The sequence below is a fragment of the Blennius ocellaris genome (assembly GCF_963422515.1).
Source record: "Blennius ocellaris genome assembly, chromosome: 1".
Taxonomy (NCBI): Eukaryota; Metazoa; Chordata; class Actinopteri; order Blenniiformes; family Blenniidae; genus Blennius; species Blennius ocellaris.
In genome coordinates, this window is record NC_137650.1 from 30,999,817 (window position 1) to 31,025,022 (window position 25,206).

The window sequence follows — 25,206 nt, forward strand, 5'->3', positions numbered from 1 at the left end:
AGGATACGTTTTAGGTTTATATGCACTGTTTGCTTGCAGCTTAAAAACAAAACACTTATTGGCGTTTACAGGGCTGGAAAGGGACGACTCTTCATTTAGCCAAAATAAAACCTTTAACAAATAGTCACAATATGTGCATCTGCATGAATATTACAGTAAATATCTAAAGCTTAACTTCTAATATAATATTAAATATCTAACTTAAACCAAAAAAAAATAGAAAACAATCTACATATTAATGAGTCCACCTTCAAATTGCTTCCTGTAATTTCCACATGCTACAGAGTGAACGTTCACTCCTTCTGATCCCTTTGGCAATTCATACTGTAAGAGTGTTTCCAAACCACAGTTTTGTCCTTGTAATTTGATTTTAGGGTGCCGAGCCTGACGTGTCGAGGCTGTGCACGCTTTCCCACATCTCACACCAGGGGCATTCAGTCTTCTCATCAGTCCTCCTCACGCCACCGTGAGTCTTCGATGCCCGAGTCCTCGATTGGCCTCCACTCCTGAAAGTCTCCTCCTGCAGAGAGTCGCCCCGAGGGCCGGAGTCCTTTGGCCTTCTTTTTGTCATACCCCTACCCGTCAGACGCTGACAGTGACGTGGCGGGAGGACGTGGAGCGCCGCTTGATGCGTGAGCGCCGCGGTCTGGATTCAGGCTGACAGCTGCACAGGGGGCCCAGCAGGAGCCAGAGGTAGAGGATGACACAGGCCCAGCAGGACGACATCTTCACCCAGAAGGTAGACCAGCTGCCGTGGGTGAAGGTGGTTTCCAGAACCGCCGACTCATAGCTGGGGGGGAAAGGAGAGCAGAAGAAACCGCTCAGAGACCAATGGTGGATGTATCTCGAGGCACTCATCAGCCATAACGTCAGAAAGCGAATGTTTCGTCCTCCGAGTTTTAAACCAGGCGCTGATATTGTCTGAAACGTGCTATATACACTGAGAAAAAGTAATTGTCAGTAATTTCCATAAACACAAGAATAAGTTGTAATGTAATGTAATTTAGTCATGTCACACATTTCCATATTTCATATTATCTGAATAACATATATTAGAAAGAACCATTTAACAACAAGAAACTTAATATGCTCATGTTAATCAAACATTTCTTATATGTAAACTGTAAAACTGCATTGTTTATGTTTTTGAGTGTATAAGTTACTTTGTTCTTATTTTAACTAACTTATTTCAAACTATTTGACTGCTTTTAGAGTTTTATCTTTCATATGCTCTCTGTGTCTGTACTTCCTATTTGGATTTCATGTACTTGTCTGTTTGATATTTATTTGTTTATAAGACCATTGTAGTATTATTGACACTGTACATTTATTTTATGTACTCCTACCAGGACACACTTAAAAAAGAGATTGTAAATCTCAATGTGGTTCTCCTGACTAAATAAAGGCTAATGTATGAAATGGAATGAATGATTAGTTTAAGATCAATTGTTCACTGCATTAATAAAATCCCTCGACTAAAAGCACTGTTGCCATCTGCTGTTCACTTCTGAGTCTACCCTTTCTGAAAGAGTGTGAAATTAGAAACAGCAGTTACTTTTATTGACGAATGGCAGTTATTTTGTTATTTGTGATTTTTTTTTTCCAATCAGAAAATTCATGCAGATTGAACCCACTTGTGGGCCACATGTTTGACACTCCTATTTTAGTAGCAGAAACAAAAGGGAAAAGATGATGATCGCTAGGCAACTGAAGCAGGGTGTCATCTAAGCTGCTGCTGTAGGGTTCAGCACAATATTAAGATCATAATATTATGGCCGATCAGCGAATGGAGTGATGACTGACCTGAACCAGTTGGTGAGGGTCATCATGACGTAGAGCGAGGCCAAGAAGAAGACGAAATGGAAGAAGAAGTAGCTGTAAGCGACTCTCTGGGTCTCGTTGTGAATCACCTTCTGGCAGCCTTTGGTCTCGTCGTCGATCACGAAGTCGTCCTCCACTGGAAAGTAAAAATGTGAAAGTGTCTCTAAATGAAGTTCGTGAAATGAACCCCACATGTTCATAAAGATCAAACTGGCGTGAACAAATAAAAAAAAAAAAAAAAAACTGCAGACATGCTGGATTTCATGGGTTTTTCTTCAGCGATGTCGAGAGCAGATGGAAGAAATTGTTTTGATCCGAGTTGCAGACTCGTATTTTGGCACTGGATTGTGTTTACAACTTAAGTTTTATATCAACAAAACATTGTCAATCAGGATCAACAACATTTTTTACTTGATCGGGAAATTTTCTTTTTCTTTTTGTGCCACAATTTCATGTAGCCTTTTTCATATTGAAAGCAGGTTATTTGTTTGTTTGTTTTACTTGCAGGCTTATTTGATTAGATTATTGGATTAGACCGTCTGTAAAGGCAAGAGCGACCCAAACAGCCTGGTTGACAAGTTACCACGGTTACCAACCAACTAGATTGTAACCGTAACTGTTTTATGCAGCATTAATCTGGAAAGCAGATGATTTAATTTTGCCCAGACGAGGACAAGTTGTTCCTGCAAGTCTTTTGTTCTGCAAAAGACCTGCATTTTTCCAAAACAAGGACTTTTTTTTTTTTTTTCTAATGGCTTTTATTATGTCTATGGACAATTTAACCACTGAATGGCAGTTACTTGAGCAGTGCATGAATGTAAGACGGTACAAACAAACAACAATCCCACCCAAGCTCCCTGTGGTACTTTCATAAATCGCACCGATAATCTACAGGATTCAATTCGGGCAATTTGATTTGCAAATGTTTGCAAATTTATTTCAATGTTCAATAGTAGGCAGTTTCATGTGATAATTGTTATTGACACTACAAAAACCATGTAAACAGTTTTAAATTTAGCTCAGTGTGCAGCTGTTCTGGTTCAAAGGGACCTTTTCTTTCACATTATTACGTGTGTGACTAACATTGTGAAATGCTTTGGAGGCTGTTAAATCAGTGGAAAATCACCATATCAGGGGACTCTGTTAACTATTTATCATTCATTACATACTTATGGTTGAATTGCAGGGTTTCTGTCTGCAATGCAATAAAGTTTTATAATGTGAAGTGAGTCGAGATGTTACGATTCGGCACGATAATGATACTGCATCAAGCTATACAGATACATTTTTTTTCAATAAAGGTCTAAATAAGATGAGTTAATGCAGTGTTGTGCAGTGGTTAAAGGAAATCCCCACAGCTGAAGTGAATGCTTCATTATGATGACATTACAAACGCTGCTCGTAAAACTAAAATAAAAAGATGTTTAGTGCGTCAGCACAAACCTTCTTCCTCCTCAGGGCAGCAGAAGCAGCAGGTGGCTTTCTGAAATTCGTAGCGGTAAACTTTTATCATCCAAAACGGACCAAACACCTCTGCCAAGTAGGAAGCTTCATTGCTGCAGGGAGATCACATTTGAACACATTTATCCTCTCAGTGAAGTCGAAGTTTGAGTCATGGCATGCTGAAAGCAGATTTTCAAAATGTTTCTACGTTGTGTTTGCTCACCATGCGAAGAGGACACAGCAGTACATGATGGCAGCTCCAATTATGGCCACAGCGTTGCCTTCGTTCTGGATACCGTCCTGCCCCACGCTGGGGTAACAGACGGTCATGTTCATGCCCTGATACACAACTGAGACACAAAATATAGCAGCAGGTTAAACTTTCAGCACGGCGACTGTCATCTGACTGTGGAGTGAGTCGAAGCAATGCAGTCAGTAGAATAGAATACAATCTATATCCTTCAGTCCAAAATAATGTGTTTCGAAGAATGCAAGAGGAATTTACATTTTAGGAAAAATTATACATAGAAATAATAAGGAAGAGTTTGGTGGGGGGGAGGGTTGGGGGGTTGTTGTGAGCTTGAGAACTTGGAGAAAAGTCAGGCATGCACAGGAGAAACATGCATTCACATAGATAGGACTTCAGATTCGAACCAATGACAATGACACAGTGGACGGTCCAAGTACTAATATGAGTTTGACGATAATTTACTAAAGTGAACATGCTCTTCCTACTAAGTTGATTCTTGGGTTTGGACTCAAATTATTTACCTGATTGGTGTGACAGTCATTGTGTCTCTTTGTATGTGACCTTGTTTATCTCATACTTTCAAATACCTGCATTCATTTTATCAGCCATGAATTATTCCTCTACTACATAATGCTCACTTGTCGTCACTTCACAAACTTAGCAACAAACATGCACATGAAGGCTGGGCATCAGGGGCAGTAGGACTCTGATTGGTCACATAAATCAATATGCTAAACATGAATAAATGGGAACTATTTATCAGTGCAAACTTACACACACATGCATTCACAAAAGAATTGTGCAAATTTCCCTAGCTTTTTTCCCCCCTACACTGAACAGTGAAGTGAAGCAGCGCAGGTCAAGCGTTGTGTTACTTCATTCCGTCATTGTTTTTTTCGTTTCATTTCCTGGGAAATTCCTTTACTTCTCGTAAAAAAGGGGCCTCGGCTGCGTTTGCCCTTCAAGGACTGTAGACTCACCCTCTGGACACTCTTAGGGGCAAACACGAAGGGGTTCACAAATATGTACTGTATGCTCACACATGCAAGTGCACAGGCTTTATGTTCTACACACACACACACACACACACACACACACACACACACACACACACACACACACACACACACACACACACACACACACACACACACACACACACCGACCTCTCGAGACTCGTCTCAAGTGGATTCCTAAGTTGAGTTTAGTGTTTTAAAGTGTCATGAGGGGAGGCTGAACTCAATGAAAACACCAGGTAATTTCACAAGTAAGACCATAAACGACACACACACACCTCTGCTTCTATCTGTGTGAGGACCAGCAGAGACATGATGTGTTACAGTAAATAACAAACACAAGTTAGACTCACTTGTAATCTGGATACCAATCTAAACAGCCATTTCAAATGTGTTTCTTACAATGTCCTCACCGCCAATGCTGACGACTCTTCATATATGTATCCATGCATGTACACAGTGGGGTCAGAAGTCATCAAGGTAGAGAGAACATGCCTAGCTGCCTGAGCCGTGTCTTTACATTTGCTTTCCAGACTAATTCTTCGTCTCGAAAACATGAGGATTAGGTTGTGTGTGTTTGTCACGGTGAGCTCATAGAGCAGAATAAGCCTTCCGGGGGACGGACGAGGCAAACGGAGGCCGGAGCAAACGGTAACAAGGAGTCACTCCTCAGAGTAGAGAAGTACTCCTCTGGAGAAGTTACAACAGGTAATGGACTCCTGAATCAGAATGAGTGACTAAGGAAGGTGAGCAGCAGCGTGCATGCGTGTTTGTCGGCCCTGTGAAGCACAAGACATTGTAGCAACTTGTTGGGAAAATATGCACTCTGTTATAAAAACGCCTTTTCTCCACAGACCGAGAAACAACAAAGACACGCATACGCACGCACGCACATGGGCAGCACTATCTTTATGGCGCCTTTCCATTGATGTAATGCATTTATTATCCCTTTCCACATATTCACAAGACATTTTCTTCTTGCACCAGTCAACAGTAAAAACACACACAGAGAAATTATGCACTTTTGTGTTATGGAGACTGAAAACTTCACAGGTATGAATATGTAAATGTTCCCTGTACAGTATGTATTTGTACTATTTAGAGATATTTTAGGGTACAATATATTTTGTGTTGTCTCTCTTTTCCCCCATCAAGGTAAAGTACTACTTTTTCTGGGTATTAGGGTTCCTATTCTAGGTTATAATCATTTGATTATTTTCAATATACAAATTTAATAACGTAGCAAACAGCAGAAAGATGATCAGTGACTTAAATTAAAAGAATCTTGGGGAATTTCATTTCAAACATGAGATATTAAAATTTTGTTTAAACAGCATATGTGTGATTTTGGCCCACGACAAAGTTTGATTTATTCCACTTTGTGCAAAATGACAAGAGAAAACTGGACACAAATCAGTTCTGTTCTACGATTGCTCCTGTTGACAATATTTTATAGAGTAAATTCAGAGCAATGTTTCCGGGAATATGGCATAAAATCCAATGCATGAGTGGAAGCAGTTGCACCTAATCATTTAACGACTGCATATTTTTGTTTAATCTATTGATGCTGTCCAGTCTCGCCCCGCTTGAATAAAACAAGCTGACAGCTCATCCTGACACACGGAAATATGAACATTGTATTTCACCTTCCTGTTGATTGCAACAAGCGCCGTGAGGACCTGTGCCGTGACACTGCCAAGTTGTATTCCTGTGTTATTATGTTGTCAATGGATCCACGAGGAATGTGAAACAAATATCCTTCAGTCTGCCCTCACCACAGGCCACCAGCTCAGCAGGCTGCATGTCAGAGCACATCTCATCCCAGATTATCTGTGTGGGTCTGCCTTTGTGTGTTTGTGTGTATGTGTCTGCACCTATACTTGCATGTGTGATTTAGATAAACCCCTGGATAAGACAAGGGCCTCTGACAAGCCCACTGCGCTAATGTCTCAGTCATGTGGGGGCTCTTTGTCTTACCTGGAGCCAACAGGTGAGTCATTAGGAGAAAAGTGAAGGCTAATTATGAAGGATTGTGTCTGTCTGTGCGTGCAAGTGTGTGTGTATGTGTGAGATCGGCTCCTCAGTATTGGCCTGAACATGCGTGTTTTAACACACTGTGTCCACAATGCTTAAAATACCTGTTTGTTTTGTTTTTTTCAGTTATATTCATTCTGTTATGCTTATGCCTGTCACCCCTTAACTGTGTATACATAGCAACATCTAATTTTACTTCTTGAACTTTTACTTCTGTGCTATTTATTGTGTTCTTGGCTGTGTGAAGCTATGCTACACAAATTTCCCTCTACGATAAATTAAGTATTTTCTATTCTATTCTACTCTATTCTATTCTAAACATCCTTACATTACACTTTTATTTGAAAACGTAGGAAAAGTAGGCGACACCATTTTCTGCCACATCCGGCATTATGTATCATTGGCAAAAGAAAACCCCTAATTATGACTCTCTTCGTTTATCCTGAATTGCCTGTAGGTGTGAATGTGGGCGTGTGCTTGTCTCGTTCTGTGTTTGCCGTGCGATTTACTGGCGACCTGTCCAAGGTGTAACCTGCCTGCCCCCAAAGTTAAATGGGATCAGCGCCGGCATACTGCGACTCTGTCTGGGATGTGGTGCAATAGAAGATGGTTGGATGAATGGATGGATGACTTTTACAATTATTTATTTCGAGGAAACAGAAGAACGATAGAATATGGAGTGAATAAGAACAGTTTGTTTGTTGCACAAACACTTTTTTTTTAAGTTAGGGGGAGAATCCATTACAGTGCATCCAAGAAAAATAGTCTGAAAGAATGATAAAATACAACAATTTCCTTGTAAGAATCCTCAGACCTATGTTCTTTCCGTTCTTTGAAGACAGAGCCAAACGTGAAGAGCATCCTTTAATGATTTATTTCTTTTTTCTTCCGAGAAGGTGAAATGTGGCGTACTTTCACATATTTCATCGCTCACAAATCTTCAAAACGATGGCATCATCTAATATATGTTCATGTTACAGTTTGTTCAAATGAGAATCATTAGTTTTCCTACGCAATGACAGATTTAAAGAAAAACTCTGGCATAGTTGTAATCTAAGTCACATTATGAGTGATCATTGTTTGTTTAAAATATTTCTTCTTTCAGCTACATAAGGGGGGAAAACGTGTCCATTATCATTATAATCAAGAAAGATGTTACTGTTACTGTGACATGATGCAGATGTAAGAGCTCTTCCACATGTTTCTATTTAAATTGACATCTAGAAGAAAACCTCTTGAGTCCACTTATGCACCTTATATGTTTCTGTCTGTTCACACAGAACAGAAAATGTGTGTTCAGAGTCTCTATGGAGCTGCAGAGAACTCTGTGCCCCGGATGTGCGTTAGTCAACGTACCTTTCTCTGGCGGACGGCTGGACAGTGCAGAGAAAGTGAGGTACATCACGTAACAGCTGATGATGGAGGCCTGGAGGAGCCCCGACCGGGGCTGCTCTGCAAAGGCAGAGAGAAGAAGAGTCAGGAAATACACATTCAAGCACACATTATACGATTATATTTAGATTTCTATTCACCTTTAGTAAAGAAAGAGGTTTTCAAAATAAAGGGACAAAAGTTGACAATCAAAATTCAACTCACTAAAGCTTAAAGCAGAGACTCAGTCAAAAGGTTTACTTTTATCTATTTGAAAACAAGTAACGTTCGTTTTTTTACTGACATTTTGCAGCATTTAGTCTTTCCTCTGCTCTAATCATCCAGCACTGGTTGTCTATTTTCTTACATTCATTAAATAACTCATCTTTCATCCCTCCTACACGACTTCTTTCAAAAAAGAAAACACAGGTGAGATCAACCAATAAATCAGCTTCAGGCTGAAAACTGTAAGGAGTTGAGGTAAACACATTATGACCAAGCAAAGATTATCGCTTTGTCGTAGGACATTAGGCCGTAAATTAACATTTTGTTCTCATTATTGATGTTAGAACTAGGAGGGCTGGCCATTGATGCATAAGGTCAACTGGAGCTTTTTGATTTAAAAAAAAAAAAAAAAGAGAAATAAGGATACTGGTTGGGGATACACGGTTTGAACAGGTGGCTTTTGGCTCAGCTGGAACCAGACCAAATTCTTTTGTTGCGCTTTAAAAGCTTTCCCACCACTGACAGACACGCGAGTGCTTTTCGTCAACTTACTCTGCTTGACGCACGGCGTGACTGCTATGAAGGACATGAGGCCGCAGAGCCCCAGGTTGATCCACAGCAGGGCCTTGTTGAAATGGCAGGCGATGGGGTGAGTGTAGTACTTGTACATGAAGGTGAAGGCCATGGTGGCGATGGTGTAGAAGAAGAGGGTGGCGCACGTCACCGCCAGGTACCAACGTTTGTTCTCTGCTGCCCCGGTCAACCTGAGGAGTGAAAGAGGTTTAGGTTCTGTCCACACTAATCAAAGCCAATGGATTGTTATGAACAGATAATAGTGGCACACTTTGTCTTGTTCAACCCGGCCTGATTAATTCAAGAATTATAGCTGTGTGATTAAAGAAGAAGCTGAATGTTAATCACTTGAGCCATGTTTTAAAAGGAGGTGAATGACAACTTCACTATAAAGGGGAAGAGAAGGATGTCTGGCTCAGTGCATTTGCCTTGGAAAAGGTCCTGATCTAATAAATCCTCTTAGCCGTCGGAGCTACAACTCATTCAGCAGAGTTCAAGGGTGGCTGAGTGCGACTGACGGCGAGAGCAACAGATGGATACAGTAAATAACATCTGGGACGAGTCTGGCTGGATGAATGAGGACACGACAGGAAAGATGCAACAAGAGAGGGGGAAGCCATCAACGGAAATGCAGCTTACAAACAACCAAATGAATGTGGGGAAAAAACAACAACCAAAAAAGCACCAGTACGTCAATGATGTTACAAGTCATCAAGCAAAGTAGCAAACAAACACACAAATACCGAGATGTGTTTAGTGGAGTGGGAGCACTGAGGTCATGCTCGAGTTTACTGATGAGCATCGGCTGCTCACTTTGCGCTGCTCGGGGATAAACTGACAAATCCAATCATATCCATGCTCGCGCACGCAGAGGTCCTTTAAGGTGCCACCTCTCAAAATGACTGCAATTATTGCCACAAAATAACAGGATGCAACAGAAGGCAGCATGTGAAGTAATGTTTCTGTGCACCTGCAGGTCTGCACATCTGTCCGCTTGGAGCCGATGCTGAAGTTAGTGTGTATATGATTTACATTCCCAGATGGTGGATGGATCCATCATCACAAGTGCTTCTACTGCAGATGTGAAGCAGGGTTCCATCACTATGTGTATGTGTATATATACTGTAAACAGTATGAGTAAGAAGCTGTAGGGAAACTTAAATAACACATCAGGGCAGTCCTGTGAGATGCATTTATCTCTATAATAAGCTTTACAGACACACATGAGCTACAAGCGTGTTTAGGTCTTCAGGATAGCACATGCTTTTCCATCTTTAACTACATCTTTCTCCGATGTTTAATGAGAGTTTGCATGTCCTCCCTGTGTTTGCATAGGTTTTTTCTATTTCCTCCTGAAAAAGATAAAGTGATGACTCTAAATAGCCGATAGTCGTGAATGTGTGTGTTGACCGTCTGCTTTCTCTGTTTGTCTTTGCCCTGTGACTGGGATCTGCTGAAGGATATGCAAGCCTACATTGGACAAAGCAGTATTGAAGACCGATCGATAATGACTTGTTTTATTTTTTTTTTCTGTATTATATTGTTTCATTTCTTACTCTTTATGCTTTTAGATTCTCGTCCATTTATGTACAGCACTTTGGCTTCAGCTGTAGTTGTTTTTAAGTCCTACAAAATAATGAAAAAAGTGCTCTGACTTCTTTCTAAATTTATTGAGAACATTAATTCCTAATAAGAGTTGGTCTGTCCATCAGCAACTTCCGCCACCGTTCCTGGTGGAGGAAGTTGCATCTTTAAGGTCAGGGGAAAATAATTTGGTGCCTCATTCTTTCAGGTTTGAGCAGTTTCCAGTTACTCGTAAATGTTAACTGATAATGATTTAAAAAGCACATGTGCCAATAAAAGCTATTTTTAACAGCAAATGCTTTTTGTTGTTCTTGAGATTTTGTGGCAAATTGGGATTTATAGGATCTGTATGTCAGATTAATGGGGCCAAAAATATGTGAACACTAAGACATTAAAAAAAACAACAAAAAAACAAAAACAAAAAAACATCCATTCCAAAAACCATGTGCTTGTCTGGCTGCAGTGTTCTCGCCAGATGTTAGCTGTAGGCTTTCGCTCCCATTTGCACAAAAGCATGAGTGATGCTGTGATAAGGCCACACATTCCAGTTCATCCCCAAAGTGTTTGAAGTGGTTGAGGTCACAACCGTGTGCAGACCAGTCTTCCTTAAACTGGAAAAACCACTTGTTTACGAAGACGGTTGCATGCATCAAGAGCATTGTGTCGTTAAAACATGAAAATAAATCACTTGCTGGAAAGTTTGGAATACAGCAATACAATGTCTTTTAATTTCCCCGTAAGGCCTAAACAAAGACTTACATCAAAGAAAGCATCCATCAACTTGAACGCATTTTTTGGTGTGTTCTCACAACCAGCTTGCCTCACACATTTCACATAATAAACGACAAGATTAAAAAACAAAAAAAATAACTCATAACAGCCCCTCACTCACCAGTTCTTATTCCATGTGTGTGCAAAAGCTGTGATCAGGATGAGTTGGATGAGGATGAAGGCAAATCCTCCCACCACACCTACGTAATGCCAAGCTGAGAAGAATAGGAGATGATGGAGAAAGAAAAGAGCCGTTATTCATTGATTTGTCACAGAGAAGTCAGAGGAGAACATGAGGTTATAATATTGTAAATTATTAATCAGCTCAGATATCAAAATTGATTCAGAAGCACATTTCATTGTCACCAGACAAAACAAAGCCAAATTGTCGGTATTTATGGTCCTGTTATCAATACTCCTACAGTTTGCAGAAGTTGATCTCTGCTGCCCTCTGGCAGGATGCAAAAGAAAATGCATTGATACGTTTAAAATATGTGAATGCGCTCAGTGGAATAACTCCACAGGAAGAAATGTCTGAAGTGAGATTGTATATTTATGAAAACTGATGCCAATTATACATGACACAACTTTAAAAAATCTTAGCCTTCCCGATTATGTCCATTTTCTGGAATGGAACTTGATGTTTTACCTAAACCAAAGATGTGTGTACACAATGTTTTCCTTTTCCAAAGAATTTAAAAAAGAAAACTCACAGTATTTTGTCAATTACTTGGAGGTTGAATCTTCTGTGTGAATGAAGCAGTAATACAAACTGCTCAGCTGCTAAGATGCAGCACCACTCAATGAATTTCACAGATTTCTGAGCCTTCTGTTTGGTTTGTTGCAATTACGGTATGTAGCTTGATGGTTTCCGTTTTTACTCTAACTTTTATTTTGTACTACTTAACATATTTGAAAGCTTAAACTTTGCTTTGAAATTGATAACACTGATATTCAAAATCTTTAATCATCTTAACCCATTCAATTCAATTTAACAAGTATTTTGGTTTTACTTTACGTCAAATTCTTGCAAATGTGTAATTTTGTTAATGTTTTTCATTTGAAAAAATATAAAAGGTTAAACAGCTCTTTTTCAAAAGGCAAAATTGCGACAAACAGTAAAACCTATGGGTCAGGTCAAATCTATTGTGATCCCAGAGAATTGCTCTTTGAGAAATCTTGGTGTTTATTGTCTCCACCCCTTCACAATAAAATGCTTCCACCCCTGGATTTACTGTCCCTGCCTGTATCCTGCTTCATTGTTAGTCGGGATCAGCTCCAGCACCCCGCAACCCTGAACTGGATGAAGCGGTGCAGAAGATGGATGAGTGGCTGGATTTACTGTCAGAGAAAAGAAAGAAAGCAGCTTCTCACCGTGAAGAAAAGACTCTGTCGGGATGAAGAAGGCCGCCGTGCACATCCCCAGCAAAGTGATGAACTTCAGAAACCAGAATCTGTCAACGGACCAGACAAAACATCAGGCAACAGTGAAATAAAGTTCAAAAGCTGTACCTGAAAGCTCTTTTTTGTTGTTGTAAATACTCAGTACTCTTCCTAGCAGCTTGAGGGCTAAACATTGAATATCAACAATCATTATAGATCAACAGTCATTCTTAGAAAATGAGGTAAAAAAGTACATGTTTATCCATTTTAGGGAGTTTGATTGAAACAGCATTGTAATCAAGTGGTTATGTTAGTGCTGCCGGTGGCTTCCTCTGGAGGGTTGAATGATCTCTATGTGCCTGCCTGGATTTTCTGCAGGTGCTCTGACTTTTTCCTAGAATCCAAACACTTTATTCTGTTAATCAGTGAGCTGTTCAGGATGTACGCTGCCTTCTGGCTCCAACTACCCTCAATCACAAGGTTGGAAAGCAGATTCACAGGAAGGATGGATTATCTATTTTTAATGCAATTTAAAGAAGCCTGAAAAAAACAAAACATGTGGTTGTATTGATTTCATGCAAAAAATCTTAGTTAAACTGAATAAATATCTGCATTGTGCATTTCTTTGGGTAGTGTGTTCATGGTGCAGAGGTTTGTCTTTTTCCTGAATGTGTTTATGGCAGGTGTTGTTGGTTCTTGGTCTGCTGGGTTGCACAAGCAGATATCCAACATCTCCAGCCTATTTGAAAATTGCATTTTTGAATTTGGGAGCATACAAAGCTACCCGTTAGGAAATCCACACTTCTGACTTGGAAATCAAGTTGTCAGTTCCACTAAAAATCTATTGTCAGAAAGGAAACCTTAAGCAATGTTGTTGTCACCCTAAAAAGCCAAAATACAGATGAAGTGAATTGTGAAGTTGATATTATTCAGAGACTTAATTTTAAACCTATTTTTGGTTATGAGAAAACTAAATATATTTTCTTCTCCACTGAGATTGATTTTCTTCGTGTATGTGCAATAATGGCAGAATAATAAATGTATTTCACCTGAGTCACCTGAGTATGAAGTTTTCTTCACTTTGTTAAGATTGTTTTAACATTTTTATAAACTGAGAATACCTTGCCTTGAACACAAATTATTGTAGTGATTCCCTCTAAGGTTTTCTATCCTTTAATATAATTATTTCAACTGGACAACACCAGATTTTTCTTGGTTTCTTTTGTAAATGCATGATCAATTATTTACGTGATCACACAATTCAATATTTAACCAAACCAATGCACAATTGCAAAAAAGGACGTTTTGTATATGACAACAGTGTATAGTAAAATGTTGTCCAATACAAACAGTATCCGTGTGCACATCCTTGCGACTTCGCCGAGTCTTTAAAGTTTCAGCAGGGCACTGGGTCACACACTGGCCCCCTGGAGACCAATATAAGACCCATAACCTTTGCCAAAGACCCTCAATCCTTTCACCACGGCACCAATAAGACTCTTGTGAGTAGATTTATACCCGAGACGAGAGGAGCAGCAATCCGGTCTGCCAAATCCTAATCCCGGCTACGTCACAGCCTTAATCGACCGCGTTGCAGTGGAAAGTGTGACAACAAAAGAGCTTTAAATAGAGCGGCAGGCGCCGTCAGGTAAGTTGAGCGAGACATAGAACACTTTCACCGTTCACAGACTGGAGGTCAAGTATTTAAAGATGCTTCAGCAGAGGTGTTGTAACATCATCAAGTCTGATCTAAATATTCTGATTCGGGGTAATTACATAAAAGTCTATGTAGGGCAAGAGAGTTGAGTGCTCTAGATTTCTAATTGCTGATGAAAATTAGTGATGCTCACTATTTGCTCTTTTGTTTAGTTTCTTTTTTTATTGCATGCCAAGAGGAGTGTTATAAATGTCCCAAAAATTGGAATAAATGTCATGTAATCATAATCAAATAAAGACTCCAACAGAGACTTAACTGTGCAATTAATTAAATTCCTTTTTTTTTTTTCTTGTTTTGTGATTTTGTGTGCAAATACGCCATTGTAAATAAAGTTTATCAGTTCAAATGTATTCAGGCAATCATCAAACATGACAGACCCGTTGTGTATGAGTGCTCTGAAGTCCTGACTTGACTTCACGTCTATGAGGAAGATGGCCATCATCAGGTAGAAGCAGGACGTGCCAAAGCAGACCCTGTAAACTGCAGAGTATCCCACCAGCATCTCACAGTGGCCTCCGCCGTGGGCCTGGTCGCACACCATGTTGAAGAAAGGCACCTGAAACACACACACATTTCATCACCACCACAGTCAGTAGTGAGGATTCAAAATAATGTTTTATTCGTGTTCGATTGCTACTTATCGATTAGGATTCAGCACAAAAACAACTCTTTGTTTTTTAACCACAGAAAACTGGAAAATATTTAAAACTCTTCATGAAACAAAACAACACGTTTTCCAAGTTTTCCAGCTCCAAAACATCACGAAGGGCAGAAAGAATCCTGAAAGCACTGTTCAGTACAGGACCAGAATTTACTACCCTGGTCACAGTAAGAATACCAAGGTTTGTTTTAGCATCCACCTTTCTATATGGAGATTGCATGTTCTTCCTGTACATGCATGGAATGTCTCTATATACTCCTTCACACAACTCAAAGACATGCTTGTTAGAGTAGTCGAATCGTTGTATGATTTATGATTTGGCTCAGTCAGTCCCTTGTTACGTCTGGCAGGATCCATTGATTCTGCCTGTGACTTGCAGGATGCTCACATTTTCCCTGACGAGCTCCGAGACGGTGCGGGACAGCATGAGGCAGGACACGGCGCAGCTCATGATGTGGAAGAGGGTGTACATGACCCGTGTACTGGTGGACGACTTGACCGGTGGACAGAAGGCACAGCAGAGCGAGCAGGGCGCCGGGCCACAGCAGCAGCATATCTGCAGAGGACAGAGGCGAGGAGGCAGCTCAGCGTCAACACAGTCCAAAGGTCAAAAGGACGAGTTAAAACAGACTTTAAACCTTTAGATTTTCTGCCGTATTCAACTTGCATTGACATGAGCGTCACACTGACTATCAGTCAGGGGAAAAAAAACAAGGTGATGTTCTTTGATGATGCAAAGAGCAGAAGGTCAAGCACAATTCTAATTATGTCGTAGCACAGTCAGAATCTGAATCACTGATAACTTCTATAGTAAATTTGTCAAAACATTACAGTTGTTTCCCTGGTCTGCTATTGGTGATGACTGCCAGTAAGTGCCGTACCATGGTTTTCTTTGACATGTGTAATTCTAAGTTAAACAACCAAAAAACAAACTCCCTGTTTTATTGTTCACCGTTCATGACAACATGGAGCGGACCACTTTTTCTTTTTCTATACGTTTTATTGTGTCTGTTGATATATTCTGCAAAAGACTTTTTAGGGGGTTTTTTTTGTTTATTTGGGGGTTTTTTTTGGCACAATTGCACAAAGTGTTTGGAGCACATTTCTATGAGGTGTTTACTAAACAAAGTATATACATTACCCTTCTTTTGAGTTGTTGGTGCTTCTTTATGACGTTATAGGAAAATATGAGGCATTAAATGTGGGTTTGGCCACAGTTGTTGGCACTTTCTTCCACCATGTTTTATCTGATATGCTCAGGGAACAGCGTACTGGACCTGAGCTGCACTGCGACCACTTCGTCAGCCAGTCTCGGTGAGGCTGTTTTGGTCTGCACCAGATTGCCTTGCTGCATCGTACTTGGCCCTAAAACTTGACCACGTAAACCTGCAAACTCGACAGCCTCGTCGAAATATAGTTTGCAGTATTATTGGAAAAGAGCCTGAACCACAACAAACACAAACCAATGCAATACTAAAAACATTTATCCTTTGAAAATTGCTTTAAGGTTTCGAACTAAGCCATTCATCACGTTAAGCCCAAAGCTTGTTCTTCAAATGTAAGCCTCAGTGTCCCCAAATAATCAACCAAAGGTTACGTGAAAAAGATTTTGAGAGGAAATCTGAAACAGATACTCGATGATAAGTCAGTGACGGTGATGTTTTCAATCTCTGTTTCAAAAAACAGTCTCACCTGCAGCTAAAATGAGGGCGGCAAGACTGAAGCATAAAACATTGCAGCATCCCTCTCAGTCCCTCTGCAACCGGTTCGGCCTTTCATTCGACATGCTACTCTTAATCTGCAGACGTCTGAAAGTCAAGAGTATCAGACAACCTACATTGTGGAGTCTCTGGCATCAGAGAGGTGGGTGGCAGATTAATCTAATGAGTCCAACAGCATCTGTTTGGTTCTGATTCTAATAAATCAGGGCTGTGGGGGACTGGATGTAAGCCCATCATTGCTGATCCTGGACTAAATCGAAGGAGGCAAAACCTGCACGCACATGGGTCTGCAGGCTGCACTGCCGAGGTCTGTCCGGTTTATCCGGGTCACAAGATAAAAGTATGGGATTCCAAAAAAAAAAAAAAAAGTCAACTATTAAATGTGAATGTTTGTTTGTTTGTTGTTTTTTGTTGTTGTTCTTTTGCTTTTGGGAAACACAGAGATGTTCAATATCTAGGACTTGAATTATGAGTATGTGTTCGAACGCTGGCGCAGTGAGTCCTGCTTGTCACGTGCAGGTCATAATCTGAAGGATAATCTCCATCATCTTCTCATTGAAGTGAATAAAAATAGATCTCAAATCATACACAGTAGCTCAGAAATTATTTGAACCCATGCAGCATTGTTGGCCTTTTTAAGGGGACGCATCCAAAGTACTTAATATGTAATAATTGAAGACTTTAAAGTCAGTGTTGATCAACACAGCAGTGTGTCGTTTCTATCTATCTTTCATTCATTTCATTAGTCATTTTTAGCATACAAAATTATCGAGAACAGATTTACTTTCTCAGTTTCTGTAAAATATTAGCAATTTGCTATTGTTTACAACTGTCTCACCGTATAATACATTACTTGCAAAAGAAATCCCATTGGATCGCTTTTTAAAAATGAACACTTGCACTAGTTTTATGTACTTTTGCTCATGTTTTTTTTTTTTACATTTTCAAGTTAAGGGCATCAGTCAGGGTCAGCATGATGAAGCAGTGGTTTGAACTCTCGCCTCACAGTGAGAATGTTGTGGGTTCAAATACTGACTCAGCCTTTCTGTGTGGAGTTTGCATGTTCTCGCCATGTGTGTGTGGGTTTCCTGCAGTTATTCCAATTTCCTTCCACGGTCCAAAAACATGTATGTGGGATTAATTGACGACACTAAGGGTCCACACGACAACAAAAAACGATCTTTTCTCCCCCCAGCCTTCTCCCAAATAAATCTGTCTCACTATGGACACTGCTCAACATGAGGTTGAAGGGCATGTAGTACACATGCCAGGCCTTTAGGGGAACTGTGACTCACCAAACACACCAAAAACGCAGAAGACAAGAGCACATAGAAATTTAGAAGTAGATTCCTGTCATAACTTGGAGTCCTTTAGGTTTCTGGCCACACCTGTCCTGCTGCTAGTGTAAGTGGCTGCTGCAGCTCCACTGGAGCTTGTAGTCTGTAAAGCAATCATAACTATTTATTCATGTACTCTAAATTTGTCTCACAATAATCTAAACAAAACACCACTTTTTGAAAAGCTCAAAAGTTGGCATTAGTATGATCACATTCCCACTCTTTTTGTCATCGTATCATAATAATAGGGAACTTTTTCCACATTTGTTTGTTTTTGATCCTACGAAGACGACATTGCAAGATAATAGCAATCATCATATGGACTCTGACTGCGTAATCTAGAGTAGGGCAAATATTTTCTAATGAGCCACCATTATCATTATCATTATCATTATCCATAAAACATTAAAAGATACTGCACATTTTAAAAGCACCAGTTGCATGTCATTTTATGGAAGGATAAATTCAGTAATATGTTCTTCTATAATATAGGTGAGACAATGTACAGACAGCCAGGAGTCTGGCGTGTGGCCTAGTTTGAGCTTCATAATACAGGATTAATGGGAAGTTGTTACAGTAAGCGAAAGGGATTAATTCTACCATAAAGACAGAATAATCACGCTGATAAAAAAAATAAATGTATATAATATATGGCAAGTAGCAGAATTGGGTTGAATGCAAGCAACAGGTTTGCAGAAATATCTATTAAAAATTGCTTTCTTTAATTACTTTAACTCAGAACATAGTACACCATGTATGGTTTTACGTATATAGAGGCTAAAGTTGTAAAAACCAAGTTATCACATCTAACCAGAAATTTTAATATTATTTTCCTCAATACAAACAAACCGCTCTAGTTGTTTACTCAGTGATGATTATAAGATTGTTCCAAGTATTCAGGGAGCTAATCTGAGAGCTAATCCAGAAATGAAGCACATACTTAATTGAACACTGATCCAAATTTACTTTCACTATGTCCTGTATGAAAGCCTTCAGTGGAATCCTCCAGTTTAGTTTAGGTTTTAAAAATTGATTTAGTCTAGTAAATCATCATCTCTTTTTGAGACATTAAACAATACAAGAAAGAAAAAGCTGGATCTGAAGGAAAAAGCTGGATCCTAAAAATGAAATGTGAAATGTTATGAACAAGCACATGTAGCAACTGCATAACAGCTCTGTAGATACGTGCAAGTAATGGCAGCTTTCAAGACATTAATACTATAATGCTTTCATTATGGTTTTCTTTTACACAATTTTAAAACATATTTAAAGAAATTATGCAACTTCTTACTTTTTATATTTAGTTGCTTTTGTCGCATGCAGAATTTGTCATATGTTTTGTATCATGTTACAAATTGGGAATAAACCTGTAATTCCTGAAAAAAAAAAAAAAAAAGTAAAATGTACTTTTTTCAGCATCTATAGTTTCTTTAAAGATTACTGCAATAGTTACACGGTGTATAGCTTTATCCGTCTAGCTTTTTTTCCCTTTTTAATGAACTCAGTGTTGTGAAAGCAATGTACCTTCTGGACCGATCTCCAGCTCCTCACAGGGCAAGAACAGTTTTCACACCCACGGGCAATTAAGAGCCACCACTCAACCTCAAACACATATTTTTGGAGTAGCAAGAGAAAACTCAATGAACTGGAAGAACATGCAAATTCCAGAGTGAACAGTAAACGGAAACTGAAATATATTGTTCATATTATATATACCCCAGAACTGGAGGATGACTTTTATTGAATTGATAATGATGATCATGTTTCTCATTTAGTATTTGTACTGAAACTCACAAATACATCCACCATCACTGGAGATATTAACAGTATTTTTACTTCACCATTGGACCCACATGCAGTTGTTCTCTGACAGCCTCCAGACATTGTCCTTTTTTAACCTTTGTATTTTTTGAAAGATTTTATCATAATTTGATGGATGTTTGGTTTGTATATTTCTGTCAGATTAAATATCAGATACCAACGCATCAGCATGTAAACTTAAGTGATGTTATATAAACTAATTAATCTGGTGCAATAAAGAAGTTTTCCCAACAACCAACTACTAAGTCTTTCTAACTCCCCATGAAGGGAGTATTCAATATCCTATATTCATCACCGGACAGAGTAAAAGACAAAAAATCTTACAATCTGTCATGAATTATGAGAAGAAGAAAAAACCTGAAATCAAACTTCTATTCTCTGTTTAGTTTTTTTTCCCCTAAAAGTACCAGGCTGCAAAACAAATGCAAGAAATTTGTGGATCTTGTTGCCACCATATTTATGAGAAAGTCGATCAAACGTTGGGCTGAAATCTGCTAAACACAACCTCATGATAATATGTGTTTAAACAATAGTAATACTTTGTTTGTGATCATTAGTTCTTGAACTCATAAAGACTGAACTGAACACTGACATTAATTAAATTGTGTAAAGTTTAGAGGAATATTAAACCAAACAAATGATATCTACGAGAAAATACACAGGAAAGTACCAAACACATGGGAATCAGTTCATAACCAGGCAGTGTTGATTCATACATTTCATACACCGGAAGTGAAACATTACCGACGAAAAAATATGTTTACTTTGTTTTTCTAAAGGGTTGCATTATGTTGATTTGGTTTTGGAAACTTGGATGGAAAAGGGGACTTTGGATTGTTTCACACTTACTAGATGAACATGGTCATTTTCTAAATTATGACAAATTATGTGAGAAATATAATCTGCAATGGTAATGTAAAAAAAAAAAAAAAAAAAAGTACAATAAAATGATCAAAGCCATTCCAGTTGCCTTCAAAAATTCAAGTGTTTTAGAAGTGAGATCTCTCTGTACTGGAGTCAGTCTACATATACACATTTTTCTGTTTGTGTAGTTTTGTAAAATCTTCACACCAGATATGCTTCACGTCTTTTCTAATATTAGGATACTTTGAATTAGAAATAAAAGTACTGCTAAAAAGTCCATAAAGTCCAGCTTTTTTAACAACACTAACAAAGACTTAAGAGTTTGATTCGGGATTGAATCTATAACACTTTTCAGAACATCATCTGATTGAAGTCACAGATGATATTAAAAGGGCGTAAATAAAAACAAGATACAACAAACTTAAAGCTGACGGTATCATGGAGCCTTGCAGAAGGAAACCCATTTGCTATATTGCCATGCACACCAGTGAAATACTCATCAGGAGGTACTCCCCAAATTATAATTTTTTTCATCCAGAGCATTCAGCTTATGAATTATATCCCCTCCTGTCTGCAGTATGTGTCAGAATTGGTTTCATAAATGACCTGAAAGAAACAGAACTACAAAACCAAAAGTGTAAAAAATAACAATGTAGGACCACAGAAAAGTTTTTTTGTTTGTGTAATTATGTTCTTTTTACATAATGTGACGATTACTTTTACTTCATTTAAATATGTGAATACTTTTCTCACCACAAGATGAGCATTTTGTACATATCTTCATAATTTCAGGATCTCTTTTAGATCAATCCATCCCCTCAACAGGTACTCTCACTAAGGTGAACACTTGAGCAGACTCCAGCTGCAGTCGCTGTCTCCTTCCCTACTGCTCCTCAGCTCTCACCTGATAGGCCACCATGTTGAGGAAGTAGTTGTAGACGCCGCTGCGGTTCATCCCCTGAGTGGCTGACATTGCGCCACTGAGTTGCTTCTCATCGATCACCACTGCTCTACATTTGGCCATGAACCTCCACCTCAAGCTGCTTCCCTCAGAGTGCCCACAAAGATGGCATCCTCACATCCTCGGGGAGGCCAGAACACGTCTCGCACCACGCCCGTGTGAGAGCAGAGGAAAGTAACGCCTGCAAAAGTCCGGCAGGTCAATCCCACGCGTTCCTTATACTGGATTAGCAGTGCATCTAGTCCGCCTGGGCTCCCTGCAGCTGAGACCCTCAGCATGAGCACCGGTTCAGCTGCTCCCCGTCCACCCTCTCAGGGGAATAACTTGTTTTTTTTGCCCATGTCCTGCCTGCTTTGGCTCTGCGGCTGTGCTGGGCTCTGCCAGAAAAGAGGGAGAGTTGGTGGCGAATGCCCGGTTGTCCTCCCCCATCCCTCCCTCCTGTCCTACCCGGTCAGATTAGGCAAAGAGTCTGTGAGGGGAGGAGGGGGGAGAGAGGGGGAGGAGGAGGAGGAGGAGGTCGACAGGCACCATGTGTCAGTCCCATCTGTCCCTCCCATCCCTTCCCCCAGTACCACGCAGACACAGTGAGATGGGGGTAATACTTGTGTTTAATCCAGGTTTATAAAATTAAACAATTACCCCCCCCTGCACGATTTGTGGATGCTGCCGTTTGACACCTCGCAGCACTTCTGCCGGGTCCCGTCCAAGTCGGAGTGTGAATATGGCACACTCAGAAAGAGGCCACATCCATAATCCCAATAAGTTATCATGATTGTGTTACGACCCAGAAACACCGAAACATGGTGGCATGTGATGGAATCAACCGCGGCTGGAGGCAGGGTGCATTAGTAAAGTGCTCACAGCTTTATATTAACAAACAGGCCAATGGATTTTTATTTCCCCAGCCCTTTTTTTTTTTTTTTTTTTTTGCTTCGGTGAGACTTTCTGGTCGAGGACCAAAGTTTACAAATCTATTGCACTTTTATTACACACGAGGGTAATCATAGATTTCTGCTGTTGGTGGACTTTTTACTGAACTTGTCAGGTTTGGAAAACTTTACATTTTTTTCAAAAAGGAATTATTTTAATGTTACCAAATGAACTGTGTAATTTTAGATATTCTATAAATGTAATGGAAAACTCATTAAAATGCTATATTTCCTAGAATGCATTTCTGGAAAATCATGCAAACTGTTGAATTTTTCATCTTTCTGTCAATATTTGTCTGCGTAACCGATTATTCCTGAGCACAGATGTCCCACATTTCGCCACAATCAAGGATAAATAAGCTAAACATCTTTAACCTGTCAGCCACTGGCCTGCAGAATCAGCCTCAGGTTGTTCCTTTGTGTCGTGCAGCAGCAGTAAAGTGCAGCTGTGTCCCTGGTGGCTGGGTAAAATATATTTTTTTTAAAAAGAAAAGCTGAGTGCAAGAGGAGAGATAGTCAGATTAGATTTGGGTTAGTGTGCAGGGCGGAGCGCTGGGATAATCCTGTCGTTGTTCCAGCCTTCCTCTCTCTCCTCTCCGTTGGGATGACCTTCACTGGTCGAGACAGAACATTTGCATCTGCAGCCTGTTGCTCCCTCTGAGGCCACAGATTGGCTTCTGCAAGTCCAATCAAACTGCAGAGATTTCACTCTGTGCTGGAATCTCACACGTTAACCTACATAAAGACCTCGTGAGTGTTGTTTGTGTCCGACAAAATTAGGCCCAGTGTCCTGTAAGCCTGTGGAATTTGAAATGGGGAGGTCATGCACGTTATTCCACTGATTTCCCTTCATAATCAGTCTTATTTCCAAAAGATTTTAAAAGGCTGCGATGATGCTAATAATTAAATTAAATTCAAAACATTAACTCTGAGATGTTGTGCATCTCTAGTTGATTGTAAATAAATATGGGGCTGCAAATGATATGGCTATATGACTATGACTATCCTATGTATGTTGTTAAAATCAGTCCGACAAAGAAATCCTGTAATTCTATGGAAGATCTGCAGTGTTTACACGTTTACTTTCTTGGAACTACGTAACAAACAAAGGGCTAAATAAATGGCGCCATCTGAGGTTAGCTTGGCTCACGCTCAGGTAAGAGGCTTTGCTGTTACAACCCCAGTGAATGAAGACTTCAAGAACCTTCGAGCAAACAAACAGTTGTAGGATTAACTACCTGAGGCTGGTGCCATCAGACAAGCAGCTCCAGACACAAATGATCAAGCCACAGCTCCAAGCACACTGCCACATTATGATTCTGATCAACCAAGTCATCGCCAGTGTATGAATCACTGAAAAATTCACTAAGAGCCAATTCGACATCCTCCAGTAAATGTCTGTTATATGTTCCAGAAAGAGACAGCAAACTAAAAAGCATCTTATATTCTTAGGGGGAAAAAAAGAATAAACCACTTCAAACTATCACAAAGAACGCAAAAAGACAACAATGGAATGCTGAAAGCTCAAAATCAATTGAAAGCGATATCAAAAAAGAGAGAGATGACCAGCATAAGTCACCAAGGAGCCGACTATGTGATAGAATTGAAATAAGCACAAGATGCAAAATCCCCTTAATGATGGATCTAATACACCACAAAGACCTCAAATTAAATATGAAATGACAATAAAAGCAGGTCAGTATACCAAAAACCCCAGTGTGAACAGTAATGATGCAAAGTGAACAAAGCTAATACGAATTTCACATTTTCATCATTGCTACTATCATTATGAATTCATTTTTATAAATGTGATTTCCACCTGGATACCATCCTGTGGATAAATGCCTCAACAAGGTTAAAAACAACAGTTGCATCATGTAATCTGTTTCATTCCACTGTGAGTTCCTCTCCTCCTACAAGCCTTTTGGTCCCTGATGAACACGTGTTGCTCTGAGCGGGTCCAGTCAGCGGCTGACCGGCATTCCTGGGGGCCCCTTTCACTCTCAGATAATTACTGCTGCCTTGTGGGAGAAGAGGAAGTGCCAAAGGGGACAAACAAAAGCAAATTAGCGGATGCAAATGGTCGCTTGAGTGAAAGCGCTCAATCTATGGTTTCAATAGGGCTTGTGCAATAACGGCTGGCTGCGATCCAAGCCTTGTTTACTATAAAAACAAAAAAATAACCAAAAAAAGAAGAAGATTATGCATTCATTAATCACTGAGGATAAAACTTAACGGTTTTTCGGCAGCAATGTTTTTTTTAAAACTTTAAGCGGTACGTTAGGTGTCGGAAAATAAGGAGATGAGGATTCACTCATAGCTGAAATAATTGACAGCGCTCCGCCTACAGTGGCACAAAGTGTCCATTCATAACTGTGACACCACTTGAATTCACAGGTGCTCGTTTTCTGGGAAATTACATGAAAGGCAGATTAAAAATATCTCAGAACTGGATTTTTCTCTTCATGGCTTATTTATGTTTGTTTATTCTTAGTTTGTTTTAATTTTGTGGTTTAAAATTAGTAGGATCAGGCTTCTAACACCAGCTTTGCCTTCATCATTTATATTCTTTATTTGTCTTCTATTTGTTCCTTTTACTAACCACTCTTATTACAAGTTTGCCAAATGTGATTTTTTTTTAACTCTTGGATTGTATTCACTGTTTTCTTGTCCTTACTTTATTTTTGAACTATCATCACTGTCGATCATCTGTGAAGCACCTAA

General features: G+C 39.6%; 1 protein-coding gene across 1 annotated transcript; it reads right to left on the reverse strand.

Annotated features, from left to right (window-relative positions):
- Window positions 1–582: 582 nt before the first annotated feature.
- Window positions 583–21,616, reverse strand: serinc4 (serine incorporator 4; the record flags this gene model as incomplete). Its single annotated transcript, XM_080513738.1, has 11 exons — window positions 583–790; window positions 1,804–1,957; window positions 3,265–3,377; window positions 3,488–3,614; window positions 7,921–8,016; window positions 8,713–8,924; window positions 11,210–11,303; window positions 12,463–12,542; window positions 14,566–14,744; window positions 15,238–15,405; window positions 21,497–21,616. The coding sequence occupies 11 exons, from the start codon at window positions 21,614–21,616 to the stop codon at window positions 583–585; spliced, it is 1,551 nt and encodes a 516-aa protein (XP_080369864.1).
- Window positions 21,617–25,206: the final 3,590 nt, after the last annotated feature.